This window comes from Lagopus muta, chromosome Z (genome assembly GCF_023343835.1).
Source record: "Lagopus muta isolate bLagMut1 chromosome Z, bLagMut1 primary, whole genome shotgun sequence".
NCBI classification, from domain to species: domain Eukaryota; kingdom Metazoa; phylum Chordata; class Aves; order Galliformes; family Phasianidae; genus Lagopus; species Lagopus muta.
The window spans coordinates 15,830,534-15,857,033 of record NC_064472.1 but is presented as its reverse complement, the minus strand read 5'-3'; the positions used below and the strand labels follow the sequence as shown (position 1 = coordinate 15,857,033).

At 37.1% G+C, this 26,500-nt stretch overlaps 1 protein-coding gene across 1 annotated transcript in view; it reads right to left on the bottom strand.

Moving 5' to 3' along the window:
- Positions 1-17,217: 17,217 nt before the first annotated feature.
- Positions 17,218-26,500, bottom strand: part of PARP8 (poly(ADP-ribose) polymerase family member 8) — a 114,864-nt gene continuing 105,581 nt past the window's right edge. The window contains exons 23-26 of the mRNA XM_048930711.1: positions 25,744-25,820; positions 24,696-24,765; positions 22,982-23,066; positions 17,218-22,015 (exon numbers count right to left, since the gene is read on the bottom strand). Coding sequence (XP_048786668.1) covers positions 21,913-22,015; positions 22,982-23,066; positions 24,696-24,765; positions 25,744-25,820 — 335 coding nt within the window. The 3' untranslated portion in view covers positions 17,218-21,912. The remainder of the gene's footprint in view (positions 22,016-22,981; positions 23,067-24,695; positions 24,766-25,743; positions 25,821-26,500) is intronic.

The following is a 26,500-nucleotide window of genomic DNA, read 5'->3' as shown; positions in this document are numbered from 1 at the left end:
GCCACAGTAACACATCACCTTTTCCTTCATGCCCAAAAAATCCCAAGCAACTCCACAACCAAAACCAACTATATTACCTAGAGCAAGGTGAGCTGTCTTAGTTCTTGCTTTCTTGGCTGGCTTCTTCTACCCTTTTCAGGAGTTATTGTTATCCCTCCAGAGACTCTCAGTTAACGCTTTTCTCAAGGTAGTCCTGGTAGTGGTGCTTGAAAAATCACTGAAGACACTGCTATGAAGTGAGGGATCTTTGAGAGTGACAGATGCCACCATCAAAACCACATAAAATAAACATAATATAAACATATGTGTCCGACAGTATCAGTGACAAAGATGGAAAAGCTGCAGTCATTTGCAGTGGTGTAACAAATTGCAGAGAGTCTGAACTACACCCTTTCTTCTCTTCTCTCCTCCTGTATTAATGAAGAGTTTTGATGACAGATGTTCAGCACACAGAAATATCAGCATTGGTTTGTTGTTTTTTTTTCTTTTATTTTTTTTTTTTCTATAGTCATTGGACAAAAACAATGACTTCACCACTGGTTTCATTTGGGATGAAAATTCATGATGAAAGAGGAAAGGGTTAGGTCAATTTTCAGCTCACAGGACTTAATAAATATGTTATTTTTATCTTCTAGCACATGAGAATTGTAAATAACTTCACTAAATTCTCTGCTACTGTAGCAAACTACATTGCATAATCACAGAAATTGATTTTTTCAACAAGAACAAAGATCAATCTGTGGAAACTCCTTTCTGACTGTGGGCAATGAAAGGAAACCATGACATCAGAATAACTTTAGGCAATGCATTTACACCATAGAAAACGGTGCTTAAGAGGATCACAGACAAATCTGACTGCCAACTGTAGCAGCTGAAAGGTTACAGATGAACATCAGGATTTGTTGCCATACATTACCATGGTCAGAGTTTCTAGAATATATATTCTAGCATAAAGCAATCTCTCAAAATCTCAGTGAGATTTGTATGGAATCCAAAAAATCCAGTAGACCTTCCAATTAGAGATTTTCAGAGATTATAATATGGGAATTCTAAAATAAATGCCATAATGGTGGTCAACATTTGAAGTAGCTTAGAAAGTCAAATTTTACCACCCTCCAGCAGAAAGCAGTACTGTATTATTACCAGAGAAACTGATAATACACATACATCAGATGGTAAAACTATGAACACAGCAAGTCCTGTGTGCATTGACTGGCCATACCCAGCAGCCTTTCTGTTTGCATGACTATCATCCAGAAACCTGATGGATTATGTCCCCACACATTGCAGTAGCAAGTCACTTCCGACAGCAAGAGTTTGCTGTAGCTATGGTCAGGATCCAGTCCTATAACGCCTGTACATCACCATGTTATCATTCTAAGTGCCTTAACGCCTCACAAAATCTTGAGGTACACAAAAGAATGACAGCTTCCAAAATTGCAGAAAAATCTAAAATGGCGTCACCTTCATCATATCAAAAGGCATCTGTTTAGTAAATATTGGTTTATCTGGTACTTACTGAGATAATAGAATCTACTTTTCAAGAAATCTGCTTTGCTAGCAATCTGCTTAAAAGAGTACATTTTAATACTTTGCCAGTTGCACATGTTGCAAAAGGAAAGTTTCAACTATTAAATATCATCTCTTTTGCTGTTGTGAAATTAATGTTTTAGGGCAGAAATTTGTATAGAGCCTTGTATACTCATTTAAACAAGTCTGTCAAAGCAATGAATAAGTCTTTTACACCTAAATGTGCATCTACAGTACTAGCCAGTATGGTACTTAGTATGTTCCAAGTAACATATTTGAAAGTCTGATGCACTGTGCACTGTCTTTCGCATCTAAAAATTTAACTTTTTGACTCTTTTGCACTGTAAAATTCTTCTTTGCTCAAACAATATTTTCCAAACCTGTTATTTAGAAAATGACCTTTATTGCCCTGTAAAATCGTCCTTACTCTGACAGAAGGTCTCAAAAGCTGCAGGTCTCCATCAGCTAGTGAATCTAGAACAAGAAAGTATCGCATTAGATACAGCACACTTTTTAAGCCACATGCAACCTGCTCTTAACCAAAATTAATGGCAAAACTTCAGTAATGCCAGAACTTTAGTAGATATCACAGAGGAGAGAGCACGAAGCAGACCAAAACTGATGATCCATATTGCAGAAAAGGTTGTACAGACACCATTATTTATTAGGCCTGAAATTCAGGTATAATATAACAGCTAGGAACAAATGGGAGCTAATGTAGAGTTGGGTTGAATAGTCAGTTATAAAACTGTGTGGTAGACAAATGTTGTTGGCACACAGCATTCACCCATTACTCTCCTATGGAAATGAAGTAGCTAAAATGCCAGTAAGAATCTAGAGGTCATTCAGAGTCACATCCAGATTTGTAGTGTAAGTCAGTAGCACCGACAGTACATAACATTGAGAAACCTGACTTATAGATCATGGATTGCTCTACAAAGTTAAGCAAGCAGTACCAGAGATAAGATGTTTGGTAGGTGCTTATTCAGAGTGTATAGATAAATATCAAAGATCATACAGTATTTGAGGGTAAAGTTTGATGACATCTAAAGAAATTTGATGTTTTGTAGTAACTCATACCTTAAAGCTGAAGGACAATGAATCAGCAGCTGTTCACCTTGGCAGAATTATGTTTGCTTGCCTTAGATATATATTAAAAATATAGATGCATACTGACAGGTAACAGAAGAAAAGCTTATAGGGTTAGTTGATTTAGTTTTGTGAGGAAGCTGCATCTAAGAGTACAGGACAAAAAAGCAAGGTCAGAAAATATGTGGAAATTTGGTGCATTGCTATATTTTGTAGTATCTGCAGCTGAGGTCCACACAGAAATAAGCAAAGAAACAGAACTGCAGAATATTGTCAATGCTGAGATAGTTCCTTCTTACTATCATATTTTAATGCAGATATATTACACCAACACATCCTACAGGAATTCGGGAAGTGAAATACAAAGAAGAAAAAGAGAAGTTCTTCAGTCTTTATACACATACCTGCTGAGTATTTCATCCACTGACACAAAGTCAGGTAACTTAGATGTTCACACAGAAAAAGAATACAAGTGTGGAAAAAAGCCATCACCAAAAGCAATGACTTGAAATCTTTCCGTGTGCAGGGTTACATTTTTTTTTTTTTCCTGAGAAAATTCTGCTAATTTTAACAGACATAGAAATGAGATTGTTACAGTCACTGCCTGTGATTTGAGAGCACAGCAATTCAGTAACTAAAATGCTAGCAATCATAGTAGTATTTGGGTTTCCACGCATAATTTCAGGGTGACTACTGAAGTCATAGCCAGTGGAAATATTTCGTCTTAGGGCTGATAAGAAATAATGTCGTGACAGTTGATTATTTAGTGGAAACTACTGTGTGTCTGCCTTACGCAAGCTGAGGACAACAACTGTTTCTTCACTGGTGTATCATACAAAAGCAAAAGAATATAAGTGAACAATAAGGATTGCCACTTCTATTTTGTTTTACGTAATATTTGTTACTGTCACTATGTGTATTGGCAATTTTGTTCAATCCTGAAAGCAGATGTGGGTTATGAGAAGTCTCTAGAAGAGCAGATTATATTATCTGTAGTGCTATTGGTACTATTGGTACTATTTAATATTATGTGTATGTATCTGTATTCCTGGATTTAAGATCTACCTCTGAATGACAAATGTGTCACCATTATTTTATTATAACTATTCTTACTGTTACCACTATTATTAATCCTTCCATAGCAGCCTTGCAGAACAATCTCGTGCTTGGCACCACAAAAACACCTGAAGAAGGCATTTTTCACAAAACTCCTGCAAAGGCACTGCTTGACACTCATCAGCATCCTGCAGTTCTTTATGACATCCAAAACCCTGGGCAGGTTAGGGGCACCTCAGCAAAGGATAAAGAGATCAAATGTACTCCGTCATCTTTATCCTTTTCTGTACTTTAATTTAGAATTTCTAGTACTTCTTGTAACCTGTTTCAGGTGCTTTGCAGCAGCTCAGTAGCATCAGGAGCACTTACACTAATTTTCACTGCTATAACTAATAGAACTGTGATATCCCCACACTGCTTGATGTGCTCTGACAGTATTCACCACGGACATCCAGGAGCTCATCACTGATTTAGACATTTTCATTTCAGCCCATTATGATTCGTTTTATACCAGGTCATCCTGGCATTTAGAATCAGGGACATTACCAGTTTAGAACAATTTGTGTTTCATGTTTTCTTAAAAAAAATACTTTTCTTTTGAAATTGACTTAAAGTTTCAAATCACTATCCTGCTCATTTTCAAACTCTTCCCCCACATACACTATCTTCAGGTGCAAATGAGACATAATCTATATAATTCATATTCCATTATAATTTTTATATTTCCCCACTCATGATTCAATATGAATGAGAGATTAGTGCCTGTAGGAGACATGTAAGCCTTCAGCTATTCATTTTGAGTTTGGAAAGAGTGGAGGGCTTAAAAAGAGGAGAAGGAAAAAGAAGGAAATAACATATGAAAGGAGTGAATTACAGTAGATGAAAGGATGCAGGAAAACATCAAATTCTGCTGGGAATCAGTCAGGGTCTTGCTTCATCTTGGCAATATGGAATAGCTGGAAGACAAATTAAGAAGCAGGAACTGGAAATTGAGTGATTATTTTATTGTAAAAAGATTATACACAAAAATGAATAAAGGAATTATTTGCCTGGGCTGCCAAGAAACGTTTAATGGTTGCACAGCTGATTCTTCATATTGTATGTCAAGAATTCACCTTCTCTGAAACATACTATCTGTTATTTGATTCTATTATAATCTAAAAACAAATCAAACTTTGAGTCACCCAATAAAACTTTTTTTTTAAGTATGCAAATAGGTGGTTTCAAAAGTCAGCAGCCTAAATCTGCACCCCCCCTGAAGCCAGATCAATTTATTAAAGTATATGCTACCTGCTTCCTCTTATCCCTGTCACGTTCCCTTCTCTCTACAATTCATCTTAATACTATGTAACAATTAAAGCATAAATTTATAAATTCATTTTCCAAAACTACATATTTCCTTTCTGAGAGTCAACGCAATATCTAAACTCTGTTAAATTTAATGAAAATATTTCTTCCTGACATAACTTAAATATGAAGGGAAAATAATAGTTAAAACTAGTATCATCTCAAAATGTTAGATGAATTTCAAAGCTGGTTCATAACTTGGTAAGAAAAATGTGACCAGAAAAAATATATGTCTAATTTGCAGTAGCCTGGCTAGAACAATGCCTGGTAGCAGCTCTGTGGAGAATAATATTAGAAGTAGAGCAAGTACTTGAGGCAGGTTGGTTGGCAGATTGCATGGAGGTAAAAGATCTGGGGGTGTTACTGACTGCTGTCTGAACGTAAGCCAGCAGTGTGTTCGTGGCCAAGAAGGCCAGTGGCTTTCTAGCTTGGATCTGAAATAGTGTTGCGAACAGGAGCAGGGAAGTGATCGTCCCTCTGAACAGGTGAGGCTGCACCACGAGTACCTTGCTCAGTTTTGGGCCCCTCACTACAGGAAAGACATTGAGGCCCTGGAGCGTGTTCAGAAAAGGGCAATGAACCTGGTGAGGTGTTTGGAGCACAAGTCTTATGGGGAATGGTTGTGGGAACTTAATTTGGGTTAATTTGGAGAAGAGGAGGCTCAGAGGAGACCTGACTATCCAGAGCTATTCCAAAATTTCTTTTATGGTGGAAATAATTTGCAAATAATAGCACATTTTCTCTACTCATTATTCATTTTTCGGGAAAAGGATATGGCATTATGAGTAAATTCTTCAGCAGATAAAAAGATACAAATTAAGGTACATATATACAAATAATTACATACGGGGATACATTAATTTATTTTGGTCCTCCCCTACTTAAACTCCACCAAAGATGGTGTTTCATGAGCAGTGGATTTGGTCAGCCCTAACTGGCAAGTTCTTACATATTCAGGTAGTTACCAGCTACTTCTAGAGCAGATGTTAGTTGCAGTAAAGGAGGTTTGATTTTTGCCATTCCTCAAAATAGCTGACAAAAACTGTGCAATATTTATGCAGTTTTATGCATTGAATGCTGAGAAAAATAAACATTCCCATGTAATATGAATTCCTGCATAGTACTACTCACTTCAGTCAGAAATTTGTAACAAGATTTATGTTTTTTTTTTTTAGCAAGGTATAGTCAGTGCATGAAAGTTACAGGTAATGTCAGCACATTCCCAATCGTTCTACCTGGAAAATGAGTGGTTTGCATACTATTAATCTACTTAAGTACAAAATCTTTTTCAGGTTTCTCTGCCAGGTTCGAGAGTTGCTTGCTTGCTATCAAATCTGCTTTCTCCATCAAAGTATCTCAGAGACTGTACAGAATAGGAAATAATACTATTACAATCAGATATACCTGAAAGGATTACTTGTCCAATTACTACTTTCAAATCTGTTACATGCTGATGACATTGGTCCGTGTGGAGTTAGCAACTACATACTACAAAAGCCTTTAGAAATCAGTGTAGATTTCAAAATGGAACCATATAGCAAATGGTGGTAAGTAAGTCTACAGAAAGAAAAGAATCAGGCTTCAAAGGCTGTTACAGATGTAGTTGGAATTGTTCCTTGCAGAATTTACAAAAGCAGCTTTATCTCAGTGCAATGCCCCTAACTCATTTTGGTAATTCTGTAAATATCATTAGGCCTCTCTCTGCATTACACTGACATAGATTTCATCCAACAATAGTAACTCTGATGTGATTTTTTTTTTTTTGTCACAATGCAATTTATTTTCATGCTCTCAGAGGTACAGGACAGGGGGTGGAATACTCACAAAACAAAATGTGAATGGCTTAGTAAGAGCAGGTAGTATAGACTAATATAGACTAATATCCCAAGATGTTCTGTCTAGAGACATTTTTCTTTCAACATGTGTTGAAATAACTTGAAGTGAAAAAACAGCTATAAACCCAAGGTTCTTTTTATTTTCTTCCAGAAAAACAAAATGAAACATCCATAAAATAAGGAAAGATTTTGGTAGTAGGAAAATAAGTGTATTCTATGCAGGCTGGACAAAAGCCAATGAACTGAATGTAGTGCAAACTAAAATCAATATCCTCTTCAGAGGACATATTATATTAACATACTCTCTTGTTTGAAATGGAAAACATGAAGAAAATGAAGGGCATGAAAAGAAGGGATTCTAACTGCTTTATAAAGAGTAATCTTCAGGTGAGCTGATAAGTGTACAGAGGGAACATTAAACTAGCATTATGAATGAAGTATCCATAGAATTTGAATTGCCGAGGACACAAGTTTATATTAAATGGGTAATGATTGTGAAAGAGGAAGTGATAGAACGATCACAGTGTTTAAATGTCCTTCTCTCTATACTTTGAGCTCCATTATAGCTCGTTCAGATTTGCAATATTTTAATGGAATATTTAAAAAATCCAAACTCTGTGAGGAAAAGTTTTCCTTCTTAGAGAAAAATATAAGAATAATAAAAAATTACTGCCATAAAAACCTGGCACAAATTATACAACAAAGCATTAGAAGTGGGTATGTTTCAGTGACTCTTAATCTCACTATGTTGCAGCAAAGCTGGGAGAGGATGTTTCCTCATGAGCAGCACTGAACCTCCACAACCCAAGCTCCTCCGGAGTTTCCATTCTCCATGGAGCTTGCCGTGTATGTGGAAGGAAGGAGGGCAACCTTTTGATTTGTATGCAAAGATGAAAAACAAGATGTCTTACACATGGACTCCTGAGTTTTTAGCGCAATTTTCAGACCTATTCTATCTGTATAATGAGATGTCATGGTTTTATGTTTTTTGGTTTTCAGTATTCTGCATCATAACATCATTTAGTGCACTGGGAATTAAAGTGTTAATGCTCCAAAGGGGGAGCAGGAGGGCCAGGGGTCTACTGCCCCTCTGTCATGGGCATAGATTGATCTAGTTAACTCCATGATAGTTTTTCGTGGAGAATGCAGGCATAGCTGCTTTTTAGCTTTTAGGAGGAATCTCTGCTCTCAGAGAGCTTCATTAGGGAACATTATCAGTAGTTCAGGTTTCTGTGCTGGAAAACTTGACCTTGAAAGGCCAGGCGTACTGCCAGTGTTCTGGGATATTTGTAAACTTTGAGTGCTGCTTAGTCTGGGCAGTGCCTTTTTCTTTTTCTTTTTTCCTTTTTTTTCCCCTCCTCTTATTAGCTTCAATTCATTAACCCCTTTTTAGCAAATACCAGCGATGAACCCACTCTTTATTGTGGGGGCACTGTGTAAGGGATTAAAAGCCATCATGTTACTTGTGACTTACTGGCCAATTATCAATGTCATAATTACTTGTTGTGGAATTGTGTTCATACGTAATCAAATAAGGGCACTGATGGAGAACACCTGTATGGTGCCTATATGCAATGTGGTATGGTTTGATTTTTAACATCCAGGTGGAATGGCTAATTTTACAAACTACATCCCAAATGGAATAGCTAATTTTACAAACAGCACGATGTTCAGACCAATTTCCAGGCTTTCTGCTCAGTTTGTCACACTTTTTTCGAATTTCAAATTAATGCTCATTTTGGTGTGCATGTTATCAGTCTCCCTGAATGTATTCCAAGGCATTCGTGATAAGGGGAAGGATTCTCTCCCAAAACCAGAGAATGCTGACTGTCAGGGAATATGGAGATGTTTAGGAAAAATCTTAGAAGCATGGGGACCTGCAGTGTCATGGGATTTCACTCTTGAACACCTGTGGGATCCTGAGAAACTAAGCCAGTATTTGAGTCAGGGATGACACAGCTTACATAGATCTAAGGAGGGACAACTTATTTGAGGTTTGGCTTGTGCTTACTGCACTCTATATAAAACTATTCTGGAGACAGACAGTTTCCCAGATGAGATTCAAGCCAAAGGGGTAAATCTCCAAATCAAATCTGATCAATCACAGGAGACACCAGTAACAATATCAGTCGCTCCTGTGGAAGGCAAGAAATTTCCGTCAGAACGGAAAAAAGAAGCAGAGGAGGAGGTGGAGGAAGATCCAGGTGAGGGATCTCCTCAGAACCACCATCATCGGGGAAGGCAAAAGGAAAAACTAGGAGATGTGCAGAAGAGAGTGATGAAGAGGAAATCTCTATTACTACTCGTCGGCCTCTGAAGATGACTGAAATTCAAGGCTCAAACTCCTTTGAGTTTACACGGCGCCGGAATGAAACTCTTGTTTCTTGGTTGCTTTGCTGCTGGGACAGCGGGGCCAGTAGCTTGTTTCTAGATGGTAATGAAGCTTGCCAACTAGGAGGCATTGCCAGAGATCTGCAAAGCTGCTGAGTGTCTACTCAATCCCATCAAGAACATCATTGATAAAAATGGTACCAGTCCCAAGTGGATCCCTGATGGACATCACTCATCATTGGCCTCCACCTGGACATAGAACCATTGACAACAACACTCAGGCTGCAATGAAAGAACCAATTCTTTTTCCACCAAATAGTCCACTCATCAAACTCATATAACTCCAATTAGGAGATAAGGATGTAGTGTGGGACCATGTCAGAGGCCTTGATTAATGATGATGTACGTAAATAAATGTCTGTTCATGAATAAGACATTACAATCAATCAGAGTATTATTACAATGAAAATATCCTAAATAGTAGTAAGCATTTTTAATTAAGAAAGATGAGAGACAAATAGAGTATGCTGTGGATTTTTTCTCACCTTTTTATACAAAATATTTGAACTTCTACTGTCACTCTGCATGGGAATAATATTTTAATTGTATTGCCCTCAAACCACCCAGAGCACCTGGCTGAATCAGTGTCCTCAGAAACATTCTGAAGTGTGTACATGCTTTGCAATAGCTCCAGACAAGCATATGTTTAAGATAAATAGACATACCTACTCTTAGACAGCTTTGAGCTGTTAAAGATAATTTCTAGTTTTACCTACTTTTACCAGCAGCCTTGCTTTCCTTCACTTTTGTATATAAATCATTTAAACAATTTAGCTGTAAAGAGAAAAACAAGGATTAATCAGGGAAAAGTATGAACAAATTAAATATTAAAATATGTCTTACTCAAATGATAAGAATACTGTTCTGTGCTGGTTTATAAGGCAGAAACGAATCCATATGTAGAGAGTGAAATAAATAATCTCAAAATTTGAGCTTCAGCCTTATAATCTCTCAGCTCCTCTTTGAATTGGCCATCATTGGAGAATTTTTGGAAGTCTAGAAAGGTCTTCCTCGAAAAACTGGGATTACAGACCAGAAAGGATGAAGATGACAGGGATTACAGACCAGAAAGGATGAAGATGACAGTGACAGATTAATCTTAAGAGTGTGCACAGAGTAACTGTACCCTGGTGCAATGTGTAGAGATGGTTGCACAGTGTAAAAAGTCAGAAAAAATCTATATACAAGCCAAGGGTCTTAAAATTGGTTATCAGAAAACATAGAATGCTTTTTTTTTTTTTTTTTTCCCAGAGATTTGATACCTAATCAGGCAGCTGTAGTCAAACACTTTCATAATGTGGAACACTGAATTTTAAACAACTAAGCAGGTCTCAACTCCTTTTTTTAAAGGCTGCCAAAGATGGTGCTGGCTTTTATGAAGGAGCATAGTTTTATGAGCAGGAGACTTGGGTTTATTGTTCTCATTGTTAGATGACTATAATCCAATAATATCTGCTCTTCTGGAAAGAACAGACGAGGTTGTGGCAGGATATTTTCCATGTTTTCTTTGGCTATCAGGCTGGCAGCAGCTAGTGAGGGGTCCATGCTCTCCACCTGCACTCCTCAGGGACCATTTGTTCTTTTTCATGCTAAGGCTGCCACAGGAATAGCCCTTTCCTCCAGAAAATACTTGCTTTCATACTTACAAAATAAAGAAAATTTTGGGTTTTGTAAAATAATTATTCTCCATGAGTTCAATTCTTGTGGGGTATATTACACATATGGTTGCATTCCTCTGTGCTCACCTCGTTTTGGAGTTGTGTGCCATGGCTTTGCGTGAGCTACGAGTCGAGAATTATCATGCAGCAGGTAAGTGGTACTGGAAAAGGAATTATTGAAACAGAGGGAAGTGCCAGATCTCACCTCCTGTTTGTCAGCACAAGGTAAGCCTCCACTGATAGTTCCTGCACTTTTGGCGCAGGGTTGTGTAGAATCCAGAAAGAAGCTCCTGCCTTCTAACAAGCACAGTCTGCCAGTGATATTCCTTTGTGAGTGTGACATTCTGCATTCATGCTTATAGGAAAAAAACTTGAAGGAAAAAAACTTGGGCTTTCAAGGCAGATCTCTTACAGGATTGCTATATATGAATGGAAAAGGCAGGCTTTGATGGAGTGCAGCATGTGTTTCAGGGGATCACACAGGCAAGAGCAGAGTACATTTCAGCATCGTTGAGAGTCCAGCTATGATTATATTGAGATGAGCAGCAAGTTTAAAATATGTCCTGAAGTGTCTGAAAGTGCCTGAAGTGTGGGGAAACTTAAGCTGTTTTATTTTTCTACTGTGATGTCTCAAAACTATCATGCATTATCGCAATAGGTCCACCAGGAAGTGCACACATTATTGTTCTATCAGCTTGCATTTTTTGACAAAGGGGAAGGTGATCAAAATTTGATCAAAATCATGTGCTTGGTGACTTCTCTGGAAATACTGCAAATCCAGCTGGAGAAAAAGCCAAGACTTCTGATGATGAGACAAGGCCTATGCCTCTTTGTATGTGAAGCTCATACAAACAGAAGAAGGGAATGCTGTCTGGAGTTAACACAAGGAGAGGAGAGGAGATGGGTTTAGAGTCCACAGAGATTGCCTGGAGGTATATAACTGATGTTTCCTGGCAGGTGATTTTCTTGATGGTGTATTCTTTCAACACAGCATTAAATAGTTACATAAAACTATGCAAATGATTAGAATGTGAGCATAGTAAGAAGAAATTTTGTAATCAAGAATATGTGCTTTTCCCCAGGAGAGTCTTTGAAGTCCGTGAAGCTTTGAAACTAGAAATAGTTCAGCTTTAACCTCCTGAAGTTGAATACCAAGAGGCAAAAGCAAAAATAACCAGGCAAACAGGAGAAGGTTAAGATAGTATGGCTCAGGTATGTTTGGATTTAGCTCTCATTTCAGAGAGAATCTGAGGCAGTGTCCCAATTTCCAGACGTACTGTCTGATACATCCTGTGGGAACCACCAACTGTCCACCAAAAACCAGGATGGAAAAAGGTCCTCTTCATACTGGCTTTCTAGTCCAGCATGGAACCTGTAGGAATGATCCTGTAAGTAAAACTGCTTTCTCGTTTAGCCCAACATCCAGACCTAAAGAAATCAAACTGAAAGTAGGTATACAGAGATGAGCTCAAGCCAGTAGAAAAAGGAAAGAATAAATTTCATTTACTGCTAAAAGAGTCAGCGAAACAAACAAAAAAACCCCACAACCACCACCCTTCAAAATATCTAACTACTATAGCATGATTTTCATCAAGTGATCACATTATGTTGATTAATCACTACAGGAAATGAGTACCTCAATTCAGATTTTATGCAGACCAGTAAGAGAGTGCAAGGAAGTCTGTGTTACATATTGCTACTATACCTTTCAAGTTTTTATGGCTCTCAAGAGAAATGAAGCATTCATAATGCGGGGGAAAAATAAAATTCATAGAGAGCATCATAAATCTGAAGGACTAAGTCGTGGAAATCACATCTTTAAACTGACACAGCTGTGATTAACTAGCAATGGCTTTTACAGTTAGAAAAGTTTTTGGTTATAGTTATGTGCCCAGAGAAAGTTTCTGGTAAAAAATAAAAAATAAAAAAGTACAAATCCTTAATCAAATCCTTGTTTGGGAACTGGTGGGATGGAACAGGTTAAATCACAAATCTTACACCTCAAGAAGCTTAGTTTTGAATCTGTTCTTATCACACAGACTGAAATTTCCAGTGGATGTTGGCTCCCTTTTTTTTTTTTTTTTTTTTTTTTTTTTAATAAAGCCACCCACAAGATTCAGTAATTTCTGTTTAGCAGTGCAAGGGAATAAATCACAGTTCATGGGTGAACTCTACTCACTCAGCTGTCTTTGCTAGTTAGACAGTCTCTCTGCTGTAGATAATAAAACAATGGTCCCTACTTTCCTGTACTCAAACAATGATTTGCCAATCAAAATTAAAAGGTATATGCATGTGTATGTATGTAAGCATATACAGTTAAAGAAAACAAAGCTAATTATTACTGATATTGAAATCTTTATAGAAGCTTGAATCATAATTGACTTAAATGCTGTGGTGTGACTTGTTTATTCATGATGGAGGAATAATGCTACAAATCAAAGCAATAGCATCCTTCATCCATTTTGCATTTGCTTTCTCCACAGGAGATTGTACAAAGTAAAAAGTCAGCACAACATTGCTTTGGAAAAGTAATCTTCCACTAACAAATAGCTTCACTGCAGCAGAGTAGGCAAAGACCTAGGTCTAGATGAACAAACCTGAGTTTGACTGAGATGCCTATGCCTATAGAAGCAAACTGAATGGGTGTGAGAACACTTTTGGGCATGGAAGATAATTGTATGACTCATAAAACTGCTGTCCTGATGCTCTGCAGAATCATATTCTCCATAAACTCCCACACAACTTCCAGGCACAGTTCAGGTGCCAGGACAAATTATGAACCACATCTTTCCTGTAGCTTTATGTCTTTCCTTTTAGTCACACATACTAGAGTTCACAAGAATATACATGAATATATATTCACAAAGCATATTCACTGTGTAAAGGAACAGCTTACACAAAATAAAATTATTTACATATAATTGAATTAGATCAGAACTTTTAGCTTTATCCATTATGTTAATGGTGCCCTAAAAACTGAAAATAAAGGCAGCCCTTATTTGGATCATTTCATGGATAGTTACAGTACACTGAAGCATATGCTGCTCAAGCTGTGGGAAACCACATTACTAAAAAAAACCCCAAAAATAAAAAAATAAAAATTTTTCAAAATAAATCTCATTCACATATGCCATCAAATCTTTCAATTCTCCAAGGAAAAGTTTGATTCAAGTAAATGAACTTGTGTTTTAAAATGTAAAAGATCTCTGTTCTTTACAGAGAGTGGTGAGGTGCTGGAACTGGCTGCCCAGAGAGGTTGTGGATGCCCCGTCCCTGGAGGTGTTCAAGGCCAGATTGGATGGGGTCCTGGGCAGCCTGGTCTAGTATTAAATGGGGAGGTTGGTGGCCTTGCATGTGGCAGGGGGTTGGAGATTCATGATCCTTCGGATTCATGAGGTCCCTTCCAACCCTGGCCATTCTGTGATTCTGTGATTCTGCAGGAAGAAAGCAAATGTTTGTGACAACTGATTGATAAAAAAGTCAATTTCAAACTAATTTATAAAAACTATCAAAGCAGATTAATCTTGGAGTCCAATAACATACACTGAATTAAAAGTAACTAAGACTCCAGTAAGCTTTTCTAATAAGATGATGGGAAAAGAAGAATCTGGAAAAGCTGGTAATCCAACCTGAACCCTATTTAAAGATACAAGAACAACAGGTAGGGAGTATTTTAAAATTACACTACTAATTCTGCATGTATGAATGGAAATTATGGGAGGAGTTTGTGAAGATAAAACACTTTTTATTATTAAAAACACTTTATTTTTTAATAGCATCCTTCTTTGTACACTCTTGCAGCTACACAGTCTTGTTCTCATGTATAAGTTAATAGCTTCCACGCATGCTTTTTATACTGCAGGACTGTAATTACAGCAGTTTTTATTATTCATAGGTGAAAAATTTTTGCATTTTAACTAAAATATTCTCAGTATTGTATTTTAAAGCTAATATCTGATGCCTTTCTGAATGCTAGATGTTTGAGCAAAAGAATGAGTGACAGGGAAAAGAAGTGCAATGGATTAGAAATTCAGGTCACATTATCACAGTCAAACAGAACGTGAAGGTACTGAACAATAGAGTAAAAAAAAAGTTCTACAAGCTCTCATTTTTTTAATATAACTTTTCAGAAGTGACTACTGGAGACTTTAAACAAAACAAAAGAAAACTTGGGCAAAAAGATAAACCACCTTGTTAGAGATAGATGCAGTGCCACGTTTAATGAGCTGTCGGAAGCCACCCAAGGACCTTTGTAATCAGTGCACTAATGGTTCAGGTGTTACTGGTACTGGTACAGTTAAGAGATGCTGCTGAACAAAGACGCCTAGGTGCACAGGTCCAAAGAACACAATGTCTGAAGGAGCCAGTAGAAAGTGTGCTAAGGGAGACTTTGGAGTTTCCTTCATGAATGATAGCCAGAAATAAAGCAAGATGAAGCAATAATGCTACAAGCAGGAGTAGCTCAGCAAGCACAGAACATATTCTACTTTTCTAGAACTCACACCCTACTGATTAGCACAGCAAGAATGAAATCCAAGTTTGCAGAAAAAATAAAGAGGCAAAAAAAATACAGTTTCACACAGACGGAATAGCACATGAAGAGCAGGATGCCGGCTAAGAACTAGCAAATACAGGCAAGGCACTACTTGGTCTATGAAATTTAAAGGGATTTAAAGATTCTGGCACTACTTGTCATGTCCAGATAGACAGCAAATCAGATTTAACAAAATCTACCACTGTTGCTTAACTCATTTGTAACTCACTGTTTTTGTCCAAAGTGATATCCTCGTCCTTAATTTTGAACCAACAGAAGTATTTTAATGTTCACTTATTATAGATGCGCATATGTTTACATGCTATTAGAAAGAAACAGCTACAAGACAGAAGGCTGAAGAAAACTATCTTTGCCCCCATTTTTCCTAAACAATGGAAAGCTTTCTTTTTAAGGTTACAAATTAGGATTGCTTTGCTGATGATAAGCTCTGGCTTTTGTTGATCAAACCTTAAGCCAGGAGTTCCTGTATTTTTTTTCCAGACATGTTCTCTTGAGACTCATGCTGCTCTTGCTTCTGCAGCAGTCACTGCTCCTGCTGCTAGTGTTATTCCCACTGCTTCAGTGTTTTGCAAAATGCCAGTTTTCTGGAGCTGGCTGAAATCCAGTCATTGATGCCTTGCACAGGGGCTTGCTACACTAATGCTACTGCTAGAACAGTCCTGTCTAGAGGCTTAATTTCCTTGCGTTGAATTACACTTCTTCCCCTCATACTGGAACAGAAAACGTTAAACATGTTTAAGAAAACCATTCTGAGAGACCTATTAAGTGAACTGATTAAAAAGAGTTCTAACTTAAAATCTGCTGTGGTGTTTCTTTGTTTTCATGTTATTGCACTTTTTCGCCTGTTTTAGCGCCAGGCTTTTGCAAGGCACTGATCCCCAAAGTATGTCCTTGTAATACTCCTTCAGATTTTTGCTCTCTAGCAATCAGAGAGCTTGCACTGTGCCGGGAGCTGGGGCAAAGCCACATTGTGGCCCTCACCTCCTACTGACTTTATTCAGTTACTGCAGCCTAATAACATTTCAGGTGGACACATCCCCCTTGGACAGGGTCCTGGCTTTGTGACCTACACAAAATTTTTTGTTGCAATCTGCACTGCACTGTAGTGCACAAAAAAGAAGCTGGTCAAGCATGTAAATACAGCTCAAGAAATACAGCACACACTTTCCAACAGCCATTTGATTTTTTTCTTATAAGATTCTCTGCTTTTCCTCCTTTCAAAAAAGGCAGTGCATGCATTTGAAAGCAGCTCTGCTCCTGTGCAATATTTTTGTTTTGCTTTCAGTTAATGTTTGGATTACTGATCTTGCAGGGTCCCACACTGAACTGCCTAACAGGTGGATACAACTGACTATTGATTGAGAAAGCATGTGATGCAGCAGTTTGGGAATGGAGCAGTAGTTCAGTTGGAACTGATACAAATCCCAGCCCTCCTTCTACCTCTGAGTACTGACGTTAGTCTGAGATTTCACCACTGTTTCAACTCTTAGGTTGGGGGCTTGGAAGTTGTTATTTCTTCCAGATATAAAGTCTTCTCAAAACAGAATATCATCTCTATTACAGGACTCAATCAATGGCAAATAAATGCTCAGCCATTTGGAACTGCAATGATATGATTATTTGTTCCCTATGCCATATTGTGTAAAATACTTGTCAGCATCCAGAATAGCAGCATCACTTTAACATTTACAGTCCAAAATCTGCAGTTACAAACCAATGAATTTTACAAAACAAAAGTTCAGACTTCCAGAAGATGCAAGTTAATATCCATCCCTATAATTAAAATGAGCTCATAGGCAGAGAAAAAAAATAGTACACTCACTGAATTAATAAACAGTCCCACAAATGTCTGCATATTTTATGAGTTGCAGATGTGCATTTATATTTTAAACAAACTGCCATTAAGTACAACAAGGTTCTTCATATATTTTCTGCTTTCATGACAGAAACAGTTCTACAGAAAGACAGAGAACTTCCTTAAAAGCAATTATAAAATGCATCTTGAGATATCCTTATGCATTTTGTACTATACACACAATATCCTGCACACAGTATCCCATTCCAGTTTCTCTGTTTTGAAGAGTCATGTAGATCATTCCTATAAACACAGCATGAAAGGCTGGTTTTACTGTTCATCTGTTTTTAAAAGGACCACTGCAGAAAAATTTTACTCCAGTAATAAGTGTAGAACCATAGAATAAGATTTAGTTGCTGTTGAGACTAGCAGAAGTCCAGAAACGGCATTAAATTTATTTTAATTTCTAAAAGACTGCTTTAAACGTCGAACAGAGCTCTTAAAACAGTGCTCAAATGCACAGTGCTTATTGAACAAATTCTGATTTATTGAAAGTAAACATTTACATTGGCTACAATGTTGTAACTGTTACAAATCTGGATAAAAGAGGCTTAAATAGCAATAGAAAGCAAGTGCAGTAAAAAGTGAATAGAGAAAATATTTGGCCTTAGTGATCTTCTGGCAGTATTTACATTATGTACATTTTGTTGAATATTTGTAGTAACTCTAAGGCACCATAGGCTAAATAGCAGGCGGCGGTACTATTTTGTGCACAGAATTTAATATATTTATTCAGAGAAAAAAAGGTTGTAGACTTAAAAGAAACATAGGCATATTTTATGTATACAGAAAGGAGTGGATGCTTCTTAAAATTCAAAGATACAATACATATTGGGTAAATATAAAATTATCTTCAGGACATTAAATTATATGTGTATAAGGACTATTTTTACTGACTTGCTGGTAAACACTAAATGTAATCTACTTTTCAACAGCTTTTTCACACATTAGATACGTTGAACTAACTACTACTTTAATTCTATTTTGTTTTCTCATTACAAAAATCTTATGCCTAGTATATCATACAAAACCCCAATGCAAAGTGTAATGGGCTGTAATATACATCATTGCCATTCCCTGGCAGACCAGGAACACCCAACCATCCGGCGTTCCTCACACCAGGGAGCAGCTCGGTATTTCACTCACCCGCTCATGGCAGCGGCCAGAACTGACCCCATGATGAGGTGTTGGAGCCCCGCACTTCACACCCGAAGTGTCCAAAGCCGAATCCAGAGATTCGATCCCCTTGTGACAGACAGCCTCGTGCACTGTACGTGACACTGCGCATGCAGAGAGCTGCCTTGCTTTAAATTTTGTTTATTTATCCCCTCTGAGGTATGAGCTTACCTCTACTCCTCAGTGCTTTAAGGAATAAATTTGGTTATTAATACAGCCCTGGCTGACTGCACTCGAGATACTTTTCAAACCGCTTCCAGCCCTACGCTTGTTTTATCCACTCTGCCAACAAACGGCTTTGCTACGTTTAACCCACGGGCTCCTCTTTGCCCTTATGGTAGAACTAACAAGGAGGCCAGCAGGACACCTGACCCACGCTGCAGTTTGCACATGGCAGCTTTGCGCAGTGCTGCACCCTGCTGCGCTCCACAAAACAAGTGCAGGCCCCGTGAGGGCACAGCGAGGCTCAGCCCTGACCTCTGGGACCTCTCATGCCCTTTTCTCCCTGCCACGCTCACCACCGAGGTCTCTGCTGCTGCCCCGCTCTCAGGTAGCAGAAGCCAGGCCAAGGCATACCCAAGCATGGATCTTTCATGCTGATGCCAGTAGCCGCAGGCCTTGGCATCAGAGGGCTGTAAAACACTTACCACAAGAGCCAGGAATTACACGTACAAAAAATACCTACATTTGTTCAAGGGCCTAACCCCCAGCACCTGCAGTGGATGCTTAGCACAATGCGAGGTCAGACCCCAAACCTGCATGCTTTGAAAATGCTAAGATTACAGAGTGCTTTTGCTCTGACTGACCCTATCAGTCACAACAAGTACTCTTTTAATTTGACTTTTATCTTCTACAACCAAGAAGAAATCCGTTTTAGTTAATATAATGCTAAAGTCACTATACACTCTTCCTATATTTAATTTTTTAGTTTCTTTCAAAATCATGATTCTCTTTATTTTGGTTAATGCTTTTGTTTTTGTTTTTGTTTTCCACTTTGTACTTATCAATGTTGAAAGTATGCTAAATATTTCCAAAGTAGAAAATTATTTATAAGCATAGTACTATTGATCTAAGCCTAAAGTCTTCATTTGGAAGTGATCTTCTGTTTGTATTAACAAAAGCATAATCTTAGCATTATTCAACAGATGCATTTTTAGTACCAACAGCTATAATATTAAAATTATACAGCATCAGTAACAGTTTTTCAAGGGCTTTAGAGAAAACACAAGCATAAACAATTCTGGTGTGATCAACTAGTTCCTCTAAAACATTAAGCAGAATATCATACAAATTGGCTATTATATTATTAGTAATGCAGAGCCAAATACTTAGGTGATCAAAACAGCTTAGTACTGCTGAAGAAAATAGTTATGCTGATCATATATTATATAAGAAAATAACCCAAGTTGCTTAACCCCTTGAATGCTAAATACTGAATTTCAAGAAAGGTTTAAAAGCATCTTTTTTGATTCCTTTCTCAATGTTTAAAATACTTACAGAAGTACAAATATGTCAATTTCTAATTAGGGTGCAACATTAAAATATTAACATAATTTCTCCATCAAACCCTCAGATTTGTGGGTTTTTAATTTGGTGTGGGATGTAGAAATAAGTTAGAAAGTTCCATCTCAGGAACTCCTTCAGTTGCTCCATGCTGAATAGAGTCACAGCTTCATGGAGATTTCTACCAAGAAGAGTAATAGAGTCTGGGGCTCTTTTTTCTCTGTGATTAAAAGCTATTTGTAAAAAGACTATATTTGTTTCAATTATTATTTGTTTAAATTCTGAAGTTTGCTGCAGAGAGGCTACCTATTTGTGACTGACAAGTAAGTCCACACAGAACCCTCCCTTTTCCTTAATCTTTAAAAAAAAAAACAACAAAACAATAAGAACAAAAACTTCTGTAGGGGAGCAATCTGAAGACTTATTTCCACCTGTAAATGAAGTAACACCAAGAGGTTTCCCATTTTGTCTAATTAAAAAATTGACTGAGTTACTGTGTAGCAAGTGAACTGTCATTTCATTCCATTGCTTTGCTTGCAATACTGGGCTTGAGTCCTTGGAGATTGGCCTTCCAGATGGCCCAGTTCCCCCAGGCACAATACTGGTGATATGTTAGCCCCATCCCTTTTCCCCACCCCACAAATGGGGGGATTTGAGCTGCTAACGGTACGTTAGTGAATTGTAATGCCTATGCTCATCATATTATGTCTTACTCATGATCATCTTTTGTTGTCCCAGACTTCAGCCCTTTCTCAGGGCACAGATAGGCAAGTTGAATTGCTCTCCATATGTAAGGTGAGATGCTGCAGGATGGCTGCTGTGAGAGCTGCCCAGGGCACAGGATATGCTTTAGGCTTTGGAGACTAGGCCCTGACCCACGTTGCGTTGTGCTTACTTGGAAAAAGTAGCTGCTAGTTCAAACACCAAAGATGTGAACTGGTTTGTTTTTCCTTAGGAATAAATTAATAAAAAGACTTTCACTTGGTGATATCAGTATATTTTGTGTTTACGTTTCCTGGTAGAAATAACAATTAATCATGTTAAAGCTATAATTTAGCAGGTACTTTTGCCTATCTGGCTAAATTTAACCACAAAGTAATCTCACAGAAGTCAAGATGGAAAAGCTAAAGGACCTTACTGATTCGAAAAAACTTATCAAATCTAGTGTATAAAAAACAAATTTGTAAGAAGAAAGTTAACAGCTTCTGGATTTCTAGATGTTTGCTAAGCTTGCTTAATTAAAAATTTTAATTGAGCTGCTGAGTGGATATGACGGTGTTTCAACATACATCCTCAGGGTCATTAGTTTTCTTTGTTTCACACACTATGCCAAAACTGCACTATTTTGCCTTTGATTCTAAATCCTGGCTGCACCTGTGTAAAATGAAATGAATTGAAGATAGCTGCAGGTAACCAATCTCTTTGATTTGACATTTCCAGACAACTCTTTATTGTGTTTAAATATATGAGAATATTTTACTTATTGCAAAGTATCCTGCATAATACAAGTGCTCCGCTATAAAATCTTCTCACTTGCACATAATTCAGTCATTCTAAATTTAAAATACCAGTATACAGTACTAAAACCTCCAACTGAATAATTTAATATAAAAATATCAGCACAAAACTCCTTTTTTTAAAGTCTGTTTATTGTGAGCAACCCAAATGCCTGTTTAATTATTGTTAGTTGTTGTATGTTAATCGACTTTGCACCCCAACAGTTGTTAATTCATACCATCTCAGGTATTTTGATGAGATAAGAAACACTAAGTAAGAAAACAGTAAGTATTCAAAGGGTTAATTTGCTTAGAATAATAATAATAAATTAGGGTTTTTTTGCATCTTCTTCAGTTCAAAATCCAGCTTTGAGACTGAGGAAGGCTTCCAAACCACATCAATTAAATAAGAGTGGTCCTTTTAACCAGTAGCAGTTTGATTGCCAATGACTCGAAGAATCTCTTTATGAATGCTCGGTTCCTGTGTATTTATACTTGTATCACCCACTTGACCATCTTCGTAACTAAAAAAAAAGTGAAGAAAATAAAATCAAGTTAGTGCTTTATTAAACCGTTTAAAACCACCCCAAATTCTGTTTTATTCAATAATCACCAGTATTCATTCTGGCCGTTAACAAGATTACTATTAAAATGCTCTGCTGCACTTCACTGTTACAAGCAGACCCCATACGCAGGAATGTGGTAGGACTTCCATTGCCTTTGGAACCCTGAGGCAACAACACACTGGGACCCAAACGGGACTTCTGTGCTGCCACCAGCAGAAGTGACACTAATGGGCTGAGATTTGGATAGCAGCTCCCCTCTCTCTGCATGTATAAAGGAATCACTGCACAAGGCTGGCACCAAAGCATTTCACAAGCCACTGCAACACCTACAGTAACTAAACTCTTGTCACAAAAGGGTCTCAGCTTATTGGTGACACCATGACGGCTTCACAGATTTTCTCTTTAGGATAGAGCAGTCCTAATCACTGCAAACCTCCAACAATGGCGAATCTGGAGTCTGTGTGCCTCTCCCTTGGTTTGCGTGACTCTTCTTGCAGGGCTGAAGTCCATGTCAGTATATAACTACAAATCATGGCTCAGAGGGGAATGCTCACATCACAGATAAGAAGCCTTTTCTCAATAATTCTTAGCTTTAAAAAATACATACAAATAGAAGAGATGTTCTGCAACAGATGGTCAAAGGTACAGCAATATAAGGTAATGCTACAGAGTGGGAAAAAATCAGTAACTCTTGATTCACTGCATTTTTTTTTCTTTTACTTAAAAATACCTACTAAACCTTTGCCGCTAATGTATCCATAGATCACTTGAAAAACAATATGGAGATGAATACAAGCTAGGGTGACGCTTTAAAGGATTAGAAATAAATGTCTTCTATCTCTTTCACTTACAACTGTTGTCAGGAATGTGAAGGAAAAAAAAGTCCTAGAAAAGACAGAATTTTAAAAGAATGTTTGTACTCACACAAAGAAAAACCTTGTACACACGTGATCTGTGTTGGGAACTACCCAAATCTCTCCATGTTTGTGCAGATCGGATGAGGTTATCACTGTAAAGAAAAGAATAAATTCTCTAGTGATCAAAACACATCTGAAAGATACCGTTTTGAAACGTCCGCTTTTTTACACACTTTGCATAGCTTTGTGTATGTATGTCTATGGCCAAGTGTAGTCTTCAAGTTGTCTATTAGTAAAAAAAAAGGACATGAACAAGATTCTTCTTTCCAAAATACATTATATTTTCCATAAAACACAAATGCTTGATGTATGAGAAGCAGTTCTTAACTCACTGATTTTAAACAAAAGTTGGCTTTTGTGATCATCTGGTACTTTACATAAAGTTCTTTGAAGGAGCAAGACCTGCTCTGTAGACCAGTAAATAGGAAAAGAGAAAAAGTACATGCATTAAAAACTGATTTAAGAAGCACATAGGGCTGTTAAGAAGGATTTGAGTCAACTAACATCTTTGGCACAGAGATGTCTGTGTTTGATGGTGGCTGAGCCAATTCTAAGGCATGAAAGACAACACTTGAAAACACCTGAAACTGAGCTGGCAAATATTAGTGATTTGCTGTAATACCAAACATTTTTTAAAAGGTAAAATTATAATCAAAGGGATAGTGAATCCCACCAAAGCTTCTTCAGTGTTTAGAAAGCAGCAATATTATGCTGTTTAATGGCATAATCAAATCAACACAAATGGAATCTTTCCATGAATCTACGCCTTAAAGATCTTCTATAAATACATCTAAGTGCTACCAGGAAAAAAAGTGCATATCCAATTTGCAAGTTATTTCTTCCATGAATGGAAACTTTTAAATCATAAGTTATAAAAAAAAAAAAAGTATTTTACGTAGTTGCATAAAATTAGCTTAAATCTTGAAATAACATCGTTGACACAGTGTATTAGTTTCAACTTTTTAAAGTAAACAAATGCTGAAAATGGAGAGCAAGTTAAGTTCAATATAATTTCTTTCAATGAGATTCATTATCAATTGTTCAAATTCCTTAATATGATGTGACAAAGAATAGTCAAGTCTCTCAAGAATAATGGTAATCATAAGCACTGGATTTATAACTTTAAAAAAATTCTGAAGCACTCCAGAAGAGCAGGTTGGTTATCACATGAAGAACAAATTTACCTGAGCAGTTAAAAATCATTTGAAAATTCAGTATGAAAGCTGTTGTTTCTCAGAGTCACATGTTTTATGTATCCGCTAGAAGCTTACAAGAAGTCACTGAATCAAATGAAGAACCTTGTTGGACAGACCAGATGATCAGTCACAATACAGTCAATAGCAAGTCCTCTACTCTGAGGCCCCACCCCTGGAGGTGTTCAAGGCCAGGTTGCATTGGGCCCTGGGTAGCCTGAGCTGGTGGGTGACAGGTCTGATCATGGCACTGGAATTGAGTAGACCTGAAGATGCCTTCCAACCTAAGCCATCCTACGATTCTATATTATGATTATTACATAAAAATTCAGCATGTATTATACTTCTTGTTCGAAGAAGGAAATATTTTCAACAGAAATACAAAGGTCAGCTGCTAACAAGTACTCATATGCCTACCAATAGTTCCTTACTTAAACCAACCAATACTGGCACTAAAGGTCACGCTGCTTTACATTCAGTATAACCATGCTCATGACTAGAACAGTTTTTCAAGGGCTTTCAGCTTACCTTCGCATAAGGCTATGCATTTTAAGTTACGGCTTTGCAAAAATTGTGACTGTTGTCCTTTCTTCTGTGACTGAGATGTAAAAACATGAGAAAACTTAATTATTGCTGTAAGACAAACAGTGGAAAAGTAGCAAAGGAGAGAGCTGCTATTTTCAATGATTTATTCATTATAAATCAAGATAATCTTTCCATAAAATTTCTGCCTTATTTCTAAATGTATCAGAATTTCTAAAACTTTTATGAGGGAGGATTTTCATAGGAAAGGTTTGATTTCCTTTATCCAGAAAAAAAAATTCCCGATTATGCAAGGATCACTTTTTCTGATAAACACTGATTACAATCAGTGAATCAATATTACCAGTAAACAAATTGACAGCAGAAAAACAACAAAAACAACAACAGCAAAACCAAAGTGATTTAATCAGTGATTCTTCGGCCACTTGATTTATTTTCATGCCTTACTGACCACCTAAATTCCAAGGGATTCTGCCCTTATATGTGAGTTTTTACCTAAAGCCAGATTATTCAGTAGTTTTTATGTATTAGAGACAGATGTCATATTTTTTTTTTTTCTCAACATTTAGTTCTACATGCAGTTTCTACAAGCTTGCTTTAAATAAACCAGAATTCTAAAGGTTTAGTGTGTAGAAACTGTGGAAAAATATAACCAAAATCTGACTAGCCATCACTGAAATCCTGTGCTCATTTTCCAAAAGTAGCTGCTCTTAACTCCTTTTGCAACATTGTTCAGTAAAAATTCCAGAGCTCAGAAAGCAAGGCCTTGTTAAAGGTCATAATGATATCTGTGTTTTGTTTTCATTCTCTTCCCAAATTCTTCTGGTTGGGAAAGAAGAGCATTGGGACCTGTAGTATACTCCATAAATTCTTAGAGGAGTTGGGTTGTATGTGATGAATGCAGTATTTTGACTTGTTGATTTCATTTACTAAAACCATTAGCTTTCACAACAGGAATATCGCTTCCTTTCAAATACCAGGTTCCCAACATAAAACTATAAATCTTCCAGAGATGATTGATATACTACTGTACCTGTGATGTGTTGCTACCCTTACTGCTTGAAGCTGGTTCATCTTTAGCTGACACCTTCTGCTGCTTCTTGTTCATCCCTAAGATGCAAAAATAATGTGAAATACTCTGCCATATAAATACAACTGTAAGCAAAATTAAATATGGATAATGCAACAGGTGGCATGGTCAAAATTACAGTCCTTTGCATTGCAGGCAGAAAGCTAGTCAACTTTGCCAGAAAATAATTCAATTTAATCCTGTAAATTACCCATATATCTGCATACGTTGCAAAGACATTAAGAAGCCAAGTCAGCACTAAGGAGGTATGAAAGTAGATAAAAATGATTACAACTGCCACTGAATGTTCTGAGGTGGTTCCTTAATAGACTGCATTTTAACATGTTTCAACCTAACAGACCCTACTGAAGCTGAAGGAACAGTTTCATTTATTGAGAACCTACTTTAGATGAACTTCAGATATTCATCTAGAACACTTTATTTAGTTCTAGAAAAAGTCTAAATAATTTTCAGTAATACTTAGTTTATATAAAAGTAGTTTTAAAGTCTCCCTAGGTTAAATTATATACAGGTGAACCCATTAAAGTATTGGTCAATCAATTTGGATCCAATTTCCTTCTCAGAAAATTTCAACTCCTATATTTGTGCCTTAGATCTCATTTATATTCTTCTTGGTAGTTTATATAACATTCCTGTATAGTACATTATTACAGGCTTCCTTTAGTTTCCACTGCTTCATATTTCTTGATAATTTGCAAAT